This window comes from Calidris pugnax, unplaced genomic scaffold (assembly GCF_001431845.1).
Source record: "Calidris pugnax isolate Ruff unplaced genomic scaffold, ASM143184v1 scaffold211, whole genome shotgun sequence".
NCBI classification, from domain to species: domain Eukaryota; kingdom Metazoa; phylum Chordata; class Aves; order Charadriiformes; family Scolopacidae; genus Calidris; species Calidris pugnax.
Window position 1 is genome coordinate 3,291,497 of NW_015091083.1, and position 20,284 is coordinate 3,311,780.

General features: G+C 43.7%; 2 protein-coding genes across 3 annotated transcripts in view; one reads left to right on the plus strand and one right to left on the minus strand.

Moving 5' to 3' along the window:
• The first annotated feature begins 702 nt into the window (after positions 1-702).
• On the plus strand, positions 703-2,374 carry FAM181A (family with sequence similarity 181 member A). Its single transcript, XM_014957484.1, has 2 exons — positions 703-831; positions 1,161-2,374. The coding sequence occupies exon 2, from the start codon at positions 1,222-1,224 to the stop codon at positions 2,089-2,091; it is 870 nt and encodes a 289-aa protein (XP_014812970.1). The 5' UTR covers positions 703-831; positions 1,161-1,221; the 3' UTR covers positions 2,092-2,374.
• Positions 2,375-5,602: 3,228 nt separating this feature from the next.
• Positions 5,603-20,284, minus strand: part of ASB2 (ankyrin repeat and SOCS box containing 2) — a 32,102-nt gene continuing 17,420 nt past the window's right edge. For both annotated transcript variants that reach the window (XM_014957668.1, XM_014957669.1), the window contains 5 exons: positions 19,995-20,240; positions 18,138-18,309; positions 12,847-13,408; positions 9,948-10,101; positions 5,603-9,222 (listed from right to left, as the gene is read on the minus strand). In XM_014957668.1, coding sequence (XP_014813154.1) covers positions 9,086-9,222; positions 9,948-10,101; positions 12,847-13,408; positions 18,138-18,309; positions 19,995-20,240 — 1,271 coding nt within the window. In that variant the 3' untranslated portion in view covers positions 5,603-9,085. The remainder of the gene's footprint in view (positions 9,223-9,947; positions 10,102-12,846; positions 13,409-18,137; positions 18,310-19,994; positions 20,241-20,284) is intronic.

Here is a 20,284-nt window from a genome sequence, read left to right on the forward strand (position 1 = left end):
CTCCATCATGACGACTCGATTTAAGTCTCTAACTGTTTGACTACAGATGCAAGAGTACTATCCAACTCCATCCTTTTGTCCGGGTGGTTTGAATGGGTAATTCAGCTTTTGTGTAACTCAATTGAGGGGGCAAACATAAAGACAAGATTCTTGAGCGCTCAAGCTCCCTTTCCATGGATATCTGCACATCTCTTTAGAGATTTGTTCCTTTCCTACCTTTTTCTGACATCATCCTCCCCTTAAAAAAAAAAAAAAAAAAGGCTCTGATGGGGAACGGTTAAAAGTAGGCTAGCCCAGTCCCCCGTATTACATTGTCCTGTGCCAATGAAGCATGGTTAGTATCAGCCCTCAGACAGCACCGGGGAGTGCGAAGAAAACAGTGTCAAAACTTTCCTAACTCATCCTCAGCATTTTCGCTTCAGATTGTGCCATTTTTAAAAAGAAAGGCCTTGGTAGGGGTGAAGAGGATAGGGGAGAATGGTAGAAATTGTGGGGAAATGATTGTATTTATTAGCTGTCTTTCTGTGGCTGTCCCCATGGCGACAATTTGTGATGGCAAAGAATGCGAGGAGGGGAGGCTGATGCCTGATTGGGATGCTTTGTATTTGGCAAAGTGGCTTCTGATTGGCCTGGGAGAGCCCCGAACTCGCCGGAGTCGATATTCATTCAGCTTGCTCAAGTGCTCGCTAAACTGCGTCCAAACACTGGCGGGCCCCGGCTGCCTCCGCCGAGGTTGGCGGTGTGTAACCTGCCTAACGAGATTAGCGGGGAAGGGGCTCTTCTCCGCAGCGACGCCGCCAGCACCAGCCAGAAAAGCCGCCGTGTGCCGGGGTGAGTGTCCGTGCTCGCTCGTGTACAGGGAGGTGGGATCAGCCGCCCCGGCTGCTTCTTTTTCCACCTAAGCGCTATCTAACAAGATTAAGCGTGGGGCTGGCCGGCATTCGCCAGCCCGTCCGTGCATGCCGGGGCAGCGGTGCGGGGCGGTGGGATGCGGGCACGCGGCGGCTCCACTGGGAGTTTGCCGGCACGGAGGTGAGCTGATGGACAACCTGTTTGTGTGGATGAGAAGTTTGACATGTGTGTGTCCCCGGGCTTCCATTTGCCTGGTGCAATTTGAAACGAGGCTTCCTGCTTTTAAGTCTGTCTGTCATTTTTCCCAGGTTTGTCCAGAGGCGGATTATAAACTTTTAATGGGAAACTCCACGCGGCACATCCAGTGAGATGGCATCGGACAGCGAGGTAAAAACCCTACTGAACTTCGTCAACCTGGCCTCCAGCGACATCAAAGCGGCTCTGGATAAGTCGGCTCCTTGTCGCCGGTCAGTTGACCACAGAAAATACTTGCAGAAGCAGCTCAAGCGGTTTTCCCAGAAGTACTCACGGATCCCGCGGTGCCACCCCGGCAAAGCCCCCGAGAGCGGCTGGCGCAGGGTGGTGGAGGACCGGGGCCGTGTCCCCCAGCCTGAGCTGCCCGACCCCAGCCCCCATGGTGGGGCTGTCACCGAGAAGGTGCTGCGGACAGGCGAGGCGGAGGAGAGCCTCGCCAGGGAAGGGGTTTTGCAGGAGCAAAACCCCGAGGCCAGCAGGCCGGACCAGGTGCCCATGAGGAAGCGACAGCTCCCCGCCTCCTTCTGGGAAGAGCCACGGCCAGCCCCGAGCCTGCCGGCCAGGGCCTTCCCTGCCGCCATCGAGGGGCTCCCGGCCCCCAGAGACCCTCCTCCCTATGAGGGGAAGAAATGCAAACGGAGCTCAGACACTGCCAGCCCAGAGAGCCCCCCCGAGCCTGCCCCACATGCCGGGGACAAGGACCCTGTTGGTGTCCTCTCGGGCCGGGTGGGTGCCTGGACCTGCTGCCCCTTCCCCTGCCCTGGGCCAGGGGTGTACCAGGCCCCGGGCACGCTGGCCCCATCACCATTCCCTGGGCTGGGGCTGTGGAGGAAGAGTGCGGCCGCGTTACCAGCTGAGGTGCCACACTTCTGCAAAGAGGCCGACGGCACGGGGCAGAAACTCTACCGGCCCGTGGTTTTGAAACCCATCCCCACCAAGCCTGCCGTCCCCCCGCCGATCTTCAATGTTTTTGGCTATCTTTAGCCCCCTGGGGTTGGGGGGGTATCAGAGTCATGGTGAACACGAGTGCTCCTGAGAGTGAATTGCAACGCCCGGTTGGGCGCCGTGGGGGGAAGGAGGCCAGCCATCGCACCCGCTTCCTCTTGGGTGGGCTGGAGAAAATTAGTAACTGTCGGGAAGCTACTCAGGCTCTGCTCTCCGCTCCTCCACACGGGTGGAAATTGGGAATAAGCTTTATGAAGCTGGTGGGACGGAGTGTGAGGCAAAGCAGGGCTCTTTCATCGACGGGCATTGTCTGAGCTGCAGCGAGTGGGGCCGTGGGCTGCTCGCACCCACACTTGTAACACCTAGAAGATCTCCTCCATGTGGGAACATCTTTCCAGGGTTGCCCTACAGCAGCAGCAGCAAAATGAAATGAATTAAACCTCTTCAAAGAGTTTTTGTACTTTTAAGTAATTCCAGAGAAGTCAAGATATTCAGGTCACTTCCTTTTATGTGCAAGAGACTGGAAGGACAGTATTTAATGTAGAAACCATGGCTATGAATTGATTTAAGCTCTTCTTGTATGTAAATACTGAGAGAATTAAAAGAAAAAAATAAGGGAAGAAAGGAGGTAATTTTATTTTGGCAATTCTGCAAATGTTGTCTGTTTATTTTTGCCCCACTGGGTAGACACAGGTTTGGGTTGCAAATGGTGCGTAGATATGAGGGCTGAAATCTCTGCCTATTCAGAGTGATGTAAATAAAAAGTAATTCTGCTGGGGCTGGGAAATTAGCTAGTGCTTTTAATTGGAGCTGGTGAAAAATTAAGCAGGTGAAAATGAAAGCAGGATGAATTTCCGCATCCTGAAATGTTCTGCATCAACAGAACAAATGAGAAATTGTATTAGCTGAATACAAAAGCATAAGTATGATAGAAGAAAAAAGTGTATAGAATAGCCTGCCTTGATTTTGGCTCACAGACATCTTTTATCTTGCCTGATTTTGAGATGCTGTCACGAGACCTGGCTGCAAATGGTTTGCCTGTTATTTTCTCAGTTCTTTTAACAAATTTGTGTTAGAAAAGTTAATAGCTTGGGTTTCTTTTAAGTTAGATTTCTCTTAAACCCATGAAGAAAGTAGTACTAAGGCACAGAACCTGAGATCTGAAAGGTTTAATACTGCTGGCCTATGTCTCTTCAGTTATACTGGAGTAAATCACTGAGGTCAGAGAAGTGTATTATGAGGCAAAAAAAGGCCAAAGTGTGGACACCCGTGATCTCCCAGGGCCCAAACTTGCTAATGGGAACTTCTCCCAGGATTCAATAAAAAGTGCCCTCGATGGGCTTGGTGTCTGGCTAATGTAGCTTTGTATCTCTATGAGGGGAAAAACAGGCAACACTTATTTCGAGCACATTACAGTCATGAAAAAAAAAATTATCATCTTAAGCAATTGTATGATTTTGAATCTTCTGATCGCGCTTGGTGTTATATTACCTGGTGAGGGTAATATACTTACTTTTGTGAGGGTATGAACTACTCTAAGGCTAAAAATAGCTAATTCTTTTCCCAAACCTCACAGTACATCCCAAAAATGTTTACTTTGATGGAAACAATGGTTGTAATGTGCACCATTAGTAGACACAGACATGGCTTTCATTGCTTTCTCCATGCTACCAGCACTTAATATATTTATCTAGCCTGTAGGCTACTCATGTAGGAGAGAGGAAATTACTTTGGTCGCACATACCTGCAATTACATCCAAAGTGCAAGGTGGTAAAGAGCTGAGCTAAGGGTTAAAAACATCAGGTTAGCTCTTGATCCAGAAGTGAAGATACTTAGATATCTTTCTCTTTTTGTCTTTTTGGAAAAAAAAAAAAAAATCCATGGGGACACTCTGTCCCTAGCCATGAGGAGTCTGTAACGGAAACTAGAGGCAGTACTTCAATTTAAGTCAAAGGGAGGGGAACTATGGCTCTGAATTTGCAGAGCTGTAGGTAAGGAATTTTTTACATGGGAACAGAGGTGCTTTCTCACCCCAGTAATTCTGTGTCACTGTTGTAATCCAAATGAACCCAGATGCTGAACTCTGTCTGAGTGCTGTCAATGCAGAGCAGCCTCCTTGGCACCAGTCTGGATTTCCACCCGAATGACCAGAGCAGGTCATGGAACAAACCACAGATATTGCAGTGATTGCTGTGGACAAGTGCTCCTGCTTGAGTTCAGAAGGGAAATTTGAAAGTGATATGAATCTCGCCTGAATATGGATTTCTATCAAAATTAAAATACTTGGCAAAGTGGATAGCCTCTCTAGAAATTTTGTTTCTGAAGAAATCCATAGAAAGAAGAGAGTTAAAATCAGGTTTCTACATTTGGATATTAAATTCTTTGGTTTTTTTTTTTCTTCTTTTGAACTGTTTCTTACTTGAATACATGAGGGCAGCTGTGGGGAGAAGGACTCGGGGGTACTGGTGGATGAAAAGCTAGACATGAGCTGGCAATGTCCGCTTGCAGCCCAGAAAGCCAACCACATCCTGGGCTGCATCAAAAGAAGCATGGTCAGCAGGTCGAGGGAGGTGATTCCAGCTCTCTGATCTACTCTTGTGAGACCCCACCTGGAGTACTGTGTCCACCTTTGGAGTCCTTAGCACAGGAAGGACATGGACCTGTTGAAACAGGTCCAGAGGAGAGCCATGAAGATGATCAGAGGGCTGGACAACCTCTCCTAAAAAGACAGGCTGAGAGAGCTGGGGGTGTTCAGCATGGAGAAGAGAAGGCTCTGGGGGGAACTTATAGTGGGCTTCCTGTACCTGAAAGGTGCCCACAGAAGAGGTGGGGAGGGACTCTTGATGAGGGAGTTTAGCGATATGACAAGAGGTAACGGTTTTAAACTGACAGAGGGAAAATTTAGATAATAATTTCTTCCAAATATGGAAGAAATTCTTTACTGTGAGTGTGGTGAGGCACTGGAACAGGTTGCCCAGAGAAACTGTGGATGCCCCATCCTTGGAGGTGTTCAAGGCCCGGCTGGATAGAGCTTTGAGCAACCCGATTTAGTGGTAGGTGTCCCTGTCCATGGCAGGGAGGTTGGAACTAGATGATCTTTAAGGTTCCTTCCAACTCAAACCACTCTATGATTCCATGATTCTATGTTGCTGTACCTTTTCCATGTAGTAGAATAGCATGTTTTTAAGTTATGATGAAGAATTGAACCAGACTGTCCCAAATTACCTCTGTCACACAGGTATTTATGCACTTACCCTCAGATCTAAATGGATGTTACTTTTTAAAATCCTTCGTGACGTTTAACTTCCCACTCCAGCCCAGGGCAGGCAGTAAACCACAAATGACGAGAAGACAATTAAGTATATTTGAAATCACTGACTGGGGATTTGTGAGACTTTCTAAAATGTTTACAAAGAATAGCAACTCTGCCTTCTCTCTAGAGATACTGTTCTCTCACGCCTGAGATTAACATCAACATTGATTCAGAGTTTTCCTGACTATTTTTGTGTTTGGTTGTTCAATGTTGATATTCAGGACAGCTGATAGCCCTTCAGAATTTACTTGTTTATTCATACTTAGTTTGAAAGATGAAACATAACATTCAAGAGCTACTATTTACTACAACAATGCAAATTTAAACCACAATAGCTTTTATAAATAATGGCAAGAAGAGGTAAATGAAAAAGCTTTCATACAAAATGAAATAAAAAATCACAAAAGTGCACAAGAACATCAAGTGAATTGCACATGTTGAAGTAAAAAAAAAAAAAGTACAGTAACCTGGTCATGAAATATTTCTAGAACATTTCACATAAAGTCATCATCTCTGAATGAGTATATCTATCACACCCAGTAAAAACAAGCCACTTTACCTTTCACTAGAACTACTGATCTGCTTACAAAGCCTGGTTTGTTTGGGTTTTGGGGTATTTGTCTTTTCACAGTAACTTCTAGATAGATGCATTAAATATACAATGAATTTGTGCAGATTCAGTATTGCATACAAAATATTGTGTCAATGACTAGAGTGGAGAGGTAGTGGGCTCCATTTCAGTGCAAATAAATGTAAACTGAGTGTGTGAAGATTTGCTCTAAGGATCAAGCAGAAAGCACTTAATAACATTGCAATTACCAGATTCCCTCACTAACAGCCTCTTCTCTCTTCAGTTTCTGTGTACAGTGTCCCCTTATCCTTCCTGCAGTTGCGTTAAGTTCCCATCAGACCAGTGCTCTCTCTAGATCAGTGACTCTCCTGTTCAGGACAGATGGTTGAGAGCAACCAGGGTCCTCCCAATAGAGACGAAGGTCTCTTGGTTGAAAGAAGAAATAGGCTTTCTATACTTTCTCCACTCAAACCCAGTTACAACTTCTCCAAGGACATAAAAAGAAATCACAACTCGCGAGACTTGTGTACATAACAATGTTGGCTTAGGGGAGATTCCCAGTGTGGGATAGCTTATGAAATCCCACCCCTGTGGTTATACATACAGTTGGTGACTGTGAATCCTTCTATCAGCTGTTGGTCTCCAGGGCTGTCATTGCACACTAAAAAAGCACTTAAGTAAATGGTTTCCAACAAGCAGTGTCTGCATCCATTACCCTATATGACTCTGCTCTGTTACTCTCATTTAATTTCAAGGAATTTTCTTCTGATCTCTATCAACATGAGTAGGACCCAGACCTTCACTGCTCGGTGCCATAAAGTGAGAGTTGCTTGGACTCCACAGGTGATTTTCCATCTCCCAAGATATTGCTTACCAATAGATGGCCTTCCTTGGCAAAACCAGTCTAAATATTTCCTGTTCCCCATTCCTTTCCCTCCACCCAGTATTCTTCTGAGAAGCAGCAATTCCCCATTCATGCTGCAGGAGACAAGGGGGTAGGGTCTTAAACTGGTAGCAATGGAAGTCACTGGACAAAATTTCAGCAGTGGAAGAATCTCACATGACTTTCCAAAGCTTTGCAAGAAGATCGCTGTTTAGTGTGAATTGAAACTCTGTTGGTTTTTCAACTTCTTTTGCATTTGGAAAGGGGACAGCTATGGACAGAATGCCTGCAGCTATAAACAACTCTTCTTCTGCTCACATCCTGTCCCACAAGTGCTGAACATATTTCACACAAACCATCACAGAATCTGAACTTGTGCGCCCAGACAGACTTGTATGTGTGCAACACACTTTTAGTCCTGTGTTAAGGTACAAAACTCCACACAAATAAAACTCGGTGCAATGCATTTTCCCTACTTACATTTCTATCTGATACCATGGATGCTACGCAGGCCAACAAACAGAGCCAGATCTGTCAGGTCTCTGGTGGGGAATCCAAACAAACCATGGTGCACAGCTCCTTTGTCACCTAAGGTAAGAATGAGCATGCTTCTAGCATGAAGTCTGCAAAGGCTTAGTTCTGAAATTTAGGCTCTTCCATTCTTACTGAGATGCCTAGTCAGGAATAAGGCACTCATCAGATCAGTGGTTCAGCAAGTCACACCTGTCAACTGGGCTGTAGTCACTGCCAATAACTGTTCATGGGCTCCTCAGCCTCCCCAGCTGTGAGGGAATGTGACTTGTTAAAAACTTCAATAAAAGAATTTCACGGACAATTATAGCGGTTCAGCTGATAGATGGTAACTTGTTAAACTGCCATAAATCAGTTGTGGATCTGAGCTGTAAATAGGTGACCTAATTTTCAAAGAAGCTGAGATAATAACTTTCATCAGTGTCAAAGGGAGCTAATAGATACTTCAAACTTCTGAAGTCAGGAAATTCAGGGCAAAATCCTAAGACTTTTATTCTGCCTTAGTAATATCTGACACCAAATGCGGTTCCCATTGGCTTAAGTGGAACCACACCTGGTGCAAGCAATGTGGCATTGTTTAGGCACCTGAATAAGGATTTGTAAGCCTCATTCTGGGTATTTGTTTTCATAAAAGTCTAAGTCTGACTTCCATAATTTTGAAAAAAATCTCCCTTTTCTTCCAGTGATGGTACTGTTATAGCCACAGAGGTCCAAGGAGCAAGAGAGGCTGGGTTTTGTAGGGACAAGATCTTCTTGGGGAGGAACGGATAAAGTTGGTTTAGCAGTGTTGCCTCTCCCTACGTACCTTGCCTCTCTCCTTCACATCACTTTCTGTTCCTGCTCCTCTGTGGCTTTGTGCTGTTCTGACACCAGCTTCATGACAGAGTAAAGCTATTATTTACAGTGCAGCTACTTCTAATTTACACCAAAAAAAAAAAAAAAAAAAAAAAAAAAAAGCTCAGAGTTGCTTTCAAATCCCCAGTCTAGGAAATTCTCTCAAGCAGAATTTCACCTACTTCTTATTGCAAATATAATACAAACTGAACTATATTCACTATGTGCAACTACAATTCTTACACCCTTCTTAAAGAAACCTTTCCTTGACTTTTAAAGGAACCAGCATTTCTGCATGTTAGTCTATTAAAAAGTTCTGATATTTGAATATTCAGAAATCAGGTACTCAATAAGTCAAAAAAAACAGAAAGGAAGAGTGTTAGCTAGATGGTGTAAAAGTATCAGGGAATTAGCAACCAGCACACTTAGCAGAAATCCAAACAGTAGAATAGAAACGAAAATAAAGATCTCAGTCAGTGACGGAAATGTGATTGTTTTCCCAAATATGGAGATTCTTGACAATTTCTGAATTGTGATCACAGCAAGGATGCTAAGCTCCACCACACCCCCAGGATACCTTTGAATTCCTCACTGATACTTGCTTCAGCACTGTGCATTTCTCAGTGTTGGCTTTCATTTCTTGCTCTTTGCAGATCAAGATCTGAGGTGTATCGTGTTTTCTCTTGGAAAACCTAACAACGGTCCTATGTTTAGCTCTCTGTCTCTCTGTTTTCTTCTCACTGATGCTTCAGAAGCATATATCTCTTAGATTAATGATTGGAGGGCGCTTGACCAAGCCAGCAGCAATTCCTCCCCACCATGCACGATATGCGCCCTCGCCATGCCGATGACGTTGGGTTGCCGTGCCAGGAAGCCGCTGCGTGTCCCGTGTGCCTGGGCTCACTGCGTGTAATCGTGCTTTAAGTACCGAATCAGCCTGTCCGGGAGAGGCAAGGTGTCCAGAAGTTTAATGCGGTTTCTTCCAACTAAGCTTCGTACCTTGATGCGGCAAAGATGGGAAAGAGGTCGTGGGGGTTCTGAAAGACAGGCAAGACAGATACATGAGTGGGACTGTTTTAAACTTGAGAGGCACAGCTTCTCCTTGGGAGAAGGAGGAATGGAAAAAGGGGGCTTTTCTGTAATGGAGGGATGGTGCATCTAGCATTGGTGGCAGCTCATCTACCCCGAGGCATGACATAGGGAGGGAAGTGGGGCTGGAGGGTGGAGTACTGTATCCCATCTCAGCCTTAGCAGTGGGATTTCTAGGATGATCTAAACAAAATGCCTCACAGTACTCTGTCCTCCCACTGAAAATAAATGTAATATGTACCAAATTTAGCTTGGTGCCAGAAAACTGATTCTGATAATGCCTATGAATGACTTTGGATCCTGGGGCAAAAGATGTTTATGACAGCAGGATATTAGCAAAGGCTTTAAAGGCCACTGGTGGCTGCTGGGGAGATGGTCATGCTGCCCACCTGCCCTGGCCTGACTGCACCCCAGCTGCAGCCTAATGAGCCTTTCTGCACTGGCAATGGTCCTTCCCCGTGGGCCAGGTCCACAGCTGCTGTACATTTAACATCACAGACTCAGTGACACCCCAGTGATTTCTAGTGCCTCATACCTGGTCTAAAACGCAATTCAGTCTCAGCAGGGAAATCTTATCAAGTTTAAGGGATGAATACTAAGGGGACATGGTGACTGAGGTTTTGAATCCAATAGTGGGACTATTTGTGCCAGATTCTCTCCTGGGTGACCATACCTGCTTTTTCTTTAATGACAGCCCAGTCCTCATAGCTGTCGATGTGCTCCTTGAGCCGGGAACAGAGCTGCACGTTACCCACATAATCCAGGAGAACATCGATGATTGGCCCGGCCCAGCGACTCATCTCTGGAGTGGACACCATTTCACAAAACTTAAAGGAAAAACAGATTGACTACAGTGAGTGGGACATGAATGCACCTGTGGAAACTGCAACTACAGCAACAGCCCTGACAGCATCGGTGGTCCCACCCTTCTACCAATTGCCAGTTTCCCCTCAAAAAACTTCAACTAAAGCATCTTTTTTTTGGCAATTGAGTGCAGAATCTCCTCTTTACTTGTCTGTGGGAGAACTGTCCTGGCCTAATACAGCGCAGAGGTGGCTTCTGTACTCAGTCCTGGATCAGGGAAATCTGTTGCCTTCCGTTCAAACTGCGGAGTACTCAGAGCCATTGTATGGTGGGCTGCTTACAGAGATACTGAAGAACAGACTTAAGGACCTGAGTTTAAGCAGTCTCATTTCAAAAAAGTAATGACTTCTCTTTCCACTTTGCATAAATATGCATATTATACCAGACAGCTTCATCTATCTCTGTTAGGGTGCTGCATATGATGAAGATATCTGTGGACTTGTCTGCATGTGAGCAGTCAGAAAATTTAAGATGAATTAAATCACGCTGTGTGGATAAGAGCTCTGGCACGTGGCTGAACCCAATTGAATGATGGTGGCTTAAGCACCATCCATCAGCTTAGTCACTGCAACTGTCTGCGGGTACCCTCCAAGCCCACCACAAACATGAAAGATAAAGCACCAGCTTAAACCTCTTTCAGTTTAAGCTCCTGTAACTAGATCACATTTGATTATACATGCATGAGCCCTAACTCAAAATGCATTAAACTCTAGTGTGGATATGCTTATTCAGAAATAAAATTATATTCTCTCACCTAGGAAAGAATAACACTGCAGAAAATTATAAGGCCATTATATTAAAGGTGACAGCATTCACAGAGGTGTTTACTACACTTCTGATTTTTATTTTTTTTTTCCCACTGAGCAATCACCATGCAATGTCTCCCAGGAAAATTAGATACAGTAACGTCAGGAGGATTGCAGAGGACAACCCACTGTTTTCTACCCAGGAGTTCTGTTTTGTATATCTGGCTGTTATTTTCCAGTGCATACACCATTGCCATGCAGTTACCCATAGGACATGCAAGCTGGGGATCTGCACTGCCACCTACAAGCAGTAACTCCTCTTCGTCAGAGTTTAAATGAGGACACGTGTGCTGAGCAATAAACACTAGATCTTACTGCTTTCCTCTTCGTGTCTCCCCCAGAGATCTTGCCAGACTTCTTCTACCCTCCCTATTCACAACCTTAGCCTACAAAAACATTTTCTGGAAAAAAAAATATTCCAAAACATGTTGCAGGAAAAGAACCACAGCAAAACAAAGGAAAATAATGCAAACCTGCAACTACAGGCAATGGGGATTGACTCAGGGACAAAGCGACTGCGAGCCTGCAGTCTCAGTGGGCCTCTGATTGCCCTCTCGTGGCAGTAGGATACTTCACTCCCCACGCTCACAGTATTGACACTGCAATTCTGGGTATGTGGAGTGAGACAACAACCATTTTTCGGCATTCACTTTCTCCAGGATACATTAACTTAGTAGCAACACTAATGATTTATAGTTACGCATTTTTCAAATCCACCTCCAGTAGCTCATAGCCTTTACTACATAAAGACTCATCATTCAGATTTATTATCCTTACATCATCTGTGCAAAAAATAAAAAATGCACAACTTTTGTGTGGAGAAGGCTGCAGTTTCATAAGATCTTCTATATTTCAGAATATAAATCATATCACAACTATATCATGAAGCTACACTGTACAAGCTTTACTTGTATTAGCCAAATTCCTAGCAGTAAGAAGTAAATTTAAAATAATATTGGATAGAAGGGATTGATTTTTCTCTGTATGCATTTGTTTGGGATTTCTTTGTTGTGTTGCATGTTAAAGAACAGCAAATTTTGACTGGAGGGTCAGATTTTCTTTGAGATATATTGGAAGAAGTCAACATACAGCGATCAGAAAAAAAAAAAAAGAAAAAAAGAAGTGTAATCTGAGATTTTGCAAAGTCCTTTAAAGGACTGAGAGTCTAATTCCAAATCAATGGAAGCTGAGCTCAGCTGTGCTTTGGAAAGGACTGCAAAGATACACATGTAAAATGTGGGTATCTAAAATCTGTAAGTAACTTTAAAAATACAGAATCATGCATCTAAATCTCCTAATCTCTTTTCAAAACTTGAATATAACGCACAGTCATTCAGCTAATGTAATGATTCACACTCTCTCTCCAGGGCTGCTTATCCAGTAGGATCAGAAATTGCAACTATTTAGAATCACTAGTTTATGCTCATAAAATGAGGCCTAGTTTTAATCTAACCAGGAGCTTAAATTCCATATCAAACAAAACAAATCTTACAGGGCAAACAAAACAAGTAGGGTTCTGCTGTCCATGCGCTACTGCCCATGTGCTACCACCCGTATGACACTGCCTGTAAGAAAACATGCTTCACTCCTGGCACCTCGGGTCCAGAGGAAAAGAATATTGCAAATCTGATGGCAAGGCTGTCAAGACGGCTGTAGTTCACTTAAAATTCAAGCTAGGGCCACAGAGGCTGTTGTCTACCCTCCTGCTGTCATTGAACATGGACTTGGAATATTCACTAACTCTTATTGAGCCCTTTTTTTTCCATAAATAAAGTAGGAATAAAAGCATCGTCTCTCACAGGAAAGTTGAGAGAAAAAATACATTATTGTTGTCAAGATATATTGGGTATATGGGTATGAGAGATCCTCAGAAGTACTTTAGGTAGACTAGGCAGTTCTTACCTGTACTACAGTTGGCTCCTTGGACAGCTGAGGATCATTAAGTCTGTCCCGTCTGTAATTTAATGCAGGGTGTGGGCCGTTTCCATACTGACACTCAAAACAGGAACCTGCGTCACAGCCCAGATCCAGGAGATACTTCAGCACAGAAAGGTACTTCATCGAAAACATGATGGTAGCTGGGAAGGTAGTGGGATGACTTGATATATAGGCATCAATGTTTGCTCCATGGTCAAGGAGCAGTTTCATGGTCTTCAGGCAGCCGTGACGGATGGAGATGAGTAATGGGTTAATGAGGTCAACATTGGGGTTGGCTCCGGCTTGCAGCAAGAGCTCTGTGGCATAGATGTTATTGTTAAAAACAGCGAAATAGAGGGGAGTGGTGCGTCTGTCCTCGTAAAGGCAGGAGCGTTCATTGGAGAGGGCAGTGTTGACATCGTAGCCAGCATCAATCAGCTCTTCCAAAATGTCATCATTGTTGCGTTCAGCTGCTAAATGCAGGGGGCTGATGCCACTACGCTTGACACGGGTGCGGCTGGTCACAGGGATCAGCATGGAGACAATCCTGACGGGTGGAGAGTCAGTGAGCAACAGTGAGTTCTAGGGGATTTAGGGATCTACAAGTATAGCAAATCATAGCTGTAACCATAAGAGAGAGCCTGCTAACTTGGGCAGAGGGACAATTCTCTCTGAGAGAAACCAGTGTGTGGGCTTGAAATCTGTCAACAATTCCCTGTGCTCCTACCTTGCAAAAAATGCGAGTTGTTTGACTCCCTCTTTCACACAGGAACAAGTTTTTTTGGAATTATCACCCAGTTTCTATGAGGCAATGGCAGCTCCAGGGGCAGTTACAGTGGAAGAGATGATGTGCTGGCACCTGATCTACCACCTTGCAACTTCTTTTAGGTGCCACAGCCCAAATAGCAGACACCCAGCCAGGATCTCTCAGATGTTCTACACCTTCATCATGGTGCTGTGGGTACCATGATTGGGTAGGATTGGGGGAACAGGTGCAATGCCTGACGTGCCAAAAGGGAGGCTGTATCTCCCCACCTCAACTGGGATTGCTTTATTGCTCAGCAGAGGAGGGCTCCAACACCAAGTGCTGGTAGGCCTCGCGGGTCACAGCCACAGCAAGAGGCTTGAGATCAGAAAGGGGGTGAAACCAAACCTTCCTCTGCAGGACTGAGCTAGGATAAACTACATACTTTGTTCTCAGGCCTCCCCACTAGATTTTACAATTCAGTTATTGCCCGGGATGGATCCCCATCCTGGAGGCCCTTACTGTGTGGCTTTTGGCTCTGGCAAATCCATGGGTCTATCGACATTCATTCTAGATCAATTAGGAAAGGGAAGAAAAAGAAACAAAAATATTTTCCAGGCTGTTTTCCATGCTTTATCCCAAGGAGTAAAAATGTACAGTGAAGACCTAAACCCCAATAAAAAGGGATTGCTATTGGGAATTGCGATATAAACAGAGCAACATAAATCAAACTACTCTTGTAGCTTGTAATGTGAAGTTCAAATACATAATGTACAGGAGCTGTGCAGTTGCAAATCTGTGATCATTTTAATGTCTCTATTGTCATTGGAGATGCATCATCAGCCCCATGGTTAAACCCTTATTTCCTGCTCATAAAGTTGGGTGGTATAGCCAAGGCACTGACTTGATCCCGTACATACAGACAAGTCACCTTAAGCTACTTCCAGGAGGAGCCTGGTGACCATCCAACCTGAGTCTGTTCCTGTCCCAGGAGAGACCCATGCTCCCTATATAATGCCTGTGGAGAGAGGGATATCTAAAAAGGAACTTGTGGGAGCCACCAAACTAAGCACACCTTTTCCTCCTCTTCTTCCTCCCATGCAGACTCCTCTACCTAGCAGTCAACAGCTCTTCTAACACACAAACATACAAAGCTCAGTTTCCTACCATGTAGTGCGTTTTCTTTAAAATGCTGCATATCTTCAGCTTGACTGCAATGGCTGGTCCCAACACTGGGCCCTCAAACATATATGTACTAAATGAACTAAACCAAATATAAGCACTAGTCTCAGGAAAACCTCTGTCTGTGATGCACGGAATGATCCTGTGAAAGACAGCCTCCAACGCTCCCAGGAGCTGAAATCAGAGTTGAAGATGCATAACACTTTACAGGGTTATGTTCCTATTTACATAACGGACTGTTGATGTCTCCAAGTTATTTGTACTCTCATTTTTAAACAAAAAGGCTTTTAAAATTATATAAATATCTTGGGAAATTAAGCACTTTTTTTTTTTTTCTCCAGGCAGTCTCACTAATCTTCCAGTGCTGTGACACTCACCAGGGAGCAGGAGGTTTGGGTGCTGGTGAGCTGGCAACTTCCCAGCGTTAGCAAATGTTCTGTAAGAGCCATAATAACAAAAAGGGCACAGAGCACTGCGAAGACACCATGCCAAGTGCCAGCATTAGTCATCCCATGATCAACTGTTTTGAAGATTTAAGGGTCTGTTTTGTTCTTTGCCTCCAGCATGTGTTCTTCAGCCAGCTCTTCACATCTGAGTTAAAGAGGCACTGCATCATTTCTGTCTGCAAGGAGGACCTGAACTTCAACCCAGGGGTGCCACACTGAGGCTCTCTATCCCAAGGTTGCAATGTCCCAGACCTCAGTACACTCCCTGTACCCCAGATTTATTTTTAGAGGAAAAGCAGGAAGCATCAAATTTTTATCAGTTTAATATTTTAGCTTGAACCTGTCTCTCTTCCTCATTCTCCAAAGTCAGTTGATTCAGTAATATGGTGCCTTCACCTCTGCAGTCTTTAAAGTCTGTCTAGAGGGAGAAAGCAGCTCAAGTGAAGGTAGCCAAGGCCAAACAAGCCAGATCACATCCCACATGTCACAGGGCTGAGCTTCATGCAGAGTTTTGAAATAGCACTGAGTTTCCCCTTATCCCTGACACCTGCTTCTGTGATTTTTATTTATTACAAATTCTATGGAAGAGGAGGCAGAGCATCCTTAGTATGAGTGTGCCAAGAGTTTAGTGACTTGTGTTTACTTAATAAATCTGCCCACACTTCACTAAATCTTCCCTTCTCAACAACTGAGTTCCGAGGAATGAGTTAAATGACTGCTTGCAATTGTCCTACAGCTGATGAGATGACCCTTATGAATATCAGGTCAGTATTGACAAGGTGTCATTTAAAGTAAACAAACACCAAGCAATAAGAGTTGACAGTTGAGCATTGGGACCACATTCTTGGCTTTTTGATGGTAGGGAGCCTTCGTGCTCTGGCAAAAAGTTGAAGCATGGAATTCCTGCAGAATTACGTATTAAATCTGCAGGAATACAAAGAGAGGTCACCGTGAAGAGTGTTATTTTACTGAATACCAAAGGAATTAAGAATGATCAGCCAATTGGGATAAAGCTGTGTCATTTGGATAAATATTTATAAGGGAAGATCTTTTTCTTTTTTCTTTCTTTCTCACTTAGTTTGCAGCAGTTGTGCACAAAAATTTGTGCTCAGTGTTTTCAAGTGAAGGAGCACAGCATTTGGGCTGAATTCTGGTCTCATTTATGCTGCTGGTCGTTGGGAATAATAGACATGACACCTGAATCAGGACCTTTCTTTCTTAACATGGGGATGGACTCAGGTCGGGGTGTGGAACTATTGAGGAGAGGAAAAGATTCAGAGAACTGGTCCAGACTCTATATACAAATTGGATTCATACCAACTTACTGTACTTTCAGATGAACTGTTTTGAAAGTGAGCAACTGGAGCTGGGTTCTGTCTCTGGCACATTTCATCTAAAATGTGTTTGTTTTCAAGAAAATGTCTTTGTAACTCAAACCCCAGAGAAAATTTTGAATCGTGCCTGCATTACTCTATGCAGAGTATTCATGTACATGCTGTAAGCACATAAACCCATTACATAAATTCACATTGGGCTGCTCTCTGGAATACACAGCTTGCACAAAGAAGCAGGCCTACTCCAACTACAGAAAATTAATATCCTCAGGTCTATCAAGGTGATTTGAGAAGCTTAATTGGGATTCCCAAGCAGACCTAAATACTAGGATAAAAGATGCTATAGGAAACTGTAGTGCTGTCAAAAGTTTTCATTCCTCAGACATTGTGAAATATGTAAGAATCCACTCTAGCAGCTGTTTGCAAAGATAGCTTTACTATCCAGAAACAGTCTTTGCAGTTGAATATCCTTTGACTGTTGCTGAAAGGATTTTGGTAGAAACTGTGATAGTCAGAAAGTCCACTACACTCACTGCAAGATGTTATTGTGTTTTGCAAAAATAGCTATGTGCCATTGGCCCTCCCAGTAGCAAGGGGTTAAAGGCAGGAGATAAAACTTGCCCTAGGATCAGAAATAAATGCTAAGGACTTCATGCTTGGAAGCAGGCTGCAACAGCCCAGGTCTTGAAAGGGCTAAGTAAACACTACTTGCATGACAGTGCAGTCATGTAAACAGTCCCATCCCTAGACAGCATCTTCTAAATTGATATCCTTCATCACAGGCTTAGCAGAGTTTCTCCCCATCCTAGAAACACCTGTCCTCCAGAGGTCGGGTTACACCCAATTCCCGGTTATTTTTTCCATTAGTTACTTTTCTCACTATTCAAAGAATGTGTTCAGCAATATCCCAAACACATTTCATGTCAGAAGAAAAACACTGGATCTTTCTATGCATGTCTGTTACATTTAAGAGTCATTTAATCGCTCACTAATAAAGTGTATTTTCCAGACCATGAGTAATTCTTGTACTTCTTTTCTGAAGCATTTCCAATTTCCTGAAAGGTTTCTGAAAGGGAAGCTACCAAAACCGGACACCGTATTCTAGCAACAATCTCACTAATGCCCTAGAGATTCACTTAACCACTTCCCGCTGTCAGCGTCTGAATTATTGTCAATAAAACCTGAACACAGAGACGAGTGCAGCATGTTCTGTTTGTGCAGAGAATCACAATGGGCTCATGTAGATAAATGATCACAAACTATGCTGCAATAGCTATAGAGGACTAACCTTAATTGCCCTCCCAGACACACACAGATGCTTTTTATTCTATCTCAGGCAAATTTTTTGGAGCTTGGTTTAATTGAAATCCTAGGTACATGAGGTTATCCAGCTGTAATAGGTGTTATCTTGGCAAAACTCAAGGAATCTTGCACCCCACATTCCTGCTCACCCCACCCCATCCCAACCAGCAAACACATTCTTCATTTCTACACGATTCTATGAATCTTTTCATAAGGACTTTGGACTTTTGTCTAAAAGATGAAACTGTGAAATAAAGTAAAACTTACTCGCAAATCCCTTTTTTTGCTGCTATGTGAAGAGGTAACAGGCCATCCTTGTTGGCTTTGTTAGCATCTGCTCCTTGGGACAAAAGAAACTCCACAATAGGTACGTGTCCATTTTTACAGGCTTCATAAAGAGCAGAGGCGTTATCACTGGCTTGAGTATTTATATCAGCACCTAGGAAGGAAGAAAATCTTTATAGCACCAAAAGATAAAAATAAGATGTAAGGAACATACTTTGAATGAACATGTATGTTTCCATGACAATGGAGCTACAAAACGCGCTGGATGGGGATATGAATGAGGTCATATCAGAGGCGACACAGTCATATAAGTTCTATACAGTTATAACATAGTAATCCACTGGCTTTTAGTATGGTGTGGATTTTACGGGGGAGAGTTTAACGTGTGTGGCAACCATTAGCTACCATTAGCATGAAGGTTCAGGTTAGGCTCCAAACAGGAACCAAAAAAAGATAAGTATTATCAATGAGCCACTAGATTATTTGAGGCATTTTTTTCTTGAGCTCTAGCTTGTGCTTGGCTTAATAAAAAACATGCAAGAATAAACCAACATGTAATACTTGGCCAAAACCAATTTGGAACCTGTTATTTTCTGTGCTATATATTTAAGGCCTGAAAGCCTGGGCTTCAACTGTAATATACTGTACCATGGTGTCCTCAGGAAGGCTGCTCTGTGTGTATTCTAAATAGGAATGACAGTTCACTGGAGTTTCGCTTCTAAACTCCAATAAAGAAGCCAATCAGTCTCCTGTTTGATCAAGAAAACTCCCTGCCAAAGAGAACATTACCCTCTGCTGTCACCCCAAACTGAAACATCTGTGTTGTGTTTGACCCTTTGAAGATGTTATAGCTGGAAACATCAGGAGAATTGCAGTGATAAAACATAACACAGGACTATGTTCCTAATGAAAAAGAAATGAAAAAGAAGTCATTTTCATGATGAACTTTGATCATGCAGTGATATCATTCCTGGGATTCTCAGAGGAGCTTTTCAGGGCCTGAAACAATTGGGCAGTTTTATTGGATTATCTCCTGAGTATTTTTCTCAAAATTGAACTTTAAGGAAATCCTAATATCTACCTAAGTTGAAACACAAATCACATTCTGGCTTAGTTTCTAAAATTGTAGGCAGTATGATGGACTAACTGATTATATAAAACTGACTCAACAATGCTTGCTGGACAGCAGGAAACATTTTTTCTTTCCCCAATGCTCATATTTTTCTTAGCCATACTGACTGCTTCATACTGACTTTTTCTTATCTTCATCAGAAGTGCAGGACCCAATTCTTACCTACATTAGCCCACAGTGAGAATAAAATATGTCTCAGAATCATAGTAAAGAATGTTTTGCTTACTGTAAAGCTGTTTTACATGAATGGAGCCATAAAAGACTTTATTTTCAGCAGGATTAATTAGTGGAGGAGAGCTAACCTTGCCCATCACTGCACATATTCATGAGCAGATGGGGTTGGCTAATGTTCAGCTTCTGCCATCTATTACCACCTTTAGTTGTCTCTTATGACTGATTGGATTTTAGGCTACATGCATGTAGCAATACCGGTTTTGAAAGCTGTCAGGCAATGCAATTAGAGAGTACCACATTACTTCCCAAAGTAGGTGATCATAAATGAATGCTGAAGAAGCGTGCGTATCTAGACCATGCTCTCTGAAAGACCCTACAGAATTCAGCCATCTGGAGCGACAGGGTTCCAGATCCTCTGCAGGCTATGCCTTGTCTCCAGAGGCAGAAAATCTGAGCCAGGGGAGAATTAATGGGAACTTTGAAATATTAAGAATGAAATGAGTAAAAGCACGTAATGGCACAACTGTACTCACCGCATTTTGCCAGGTATCTCAAAGCTTCCAACTGCCCACTCTCAGCTGCCACAAATAAAGAAGTGATCCCATAGGCGTTCGCAGACTCAATCTTGGCACCCCCTTTCACAAGGATATCAATAATCTCCAGGTCATTTCGAGAGACAGCCTCATGGAGAGCAGTCCACCCTCGGTTACAACGGTGGTTGGTATCAGCATTGTACTGTACCAGGAGCCTTGCGGCCTCTGCATTCTTGCGCTCACAGGCTGTTTCGGAAAAAGGAGAAGTGATTAGGACAAGCTTTTGAAAG

Excerpts from the sequence above, each read along its gene's own strand:
- FAM181A (XM_014957484.1), top strand. The coding sequence starts at position 1,222 with ATGGCATCGGACAGCGAGGTAAAAACCCTACTGAACTTCGTCAACCTG.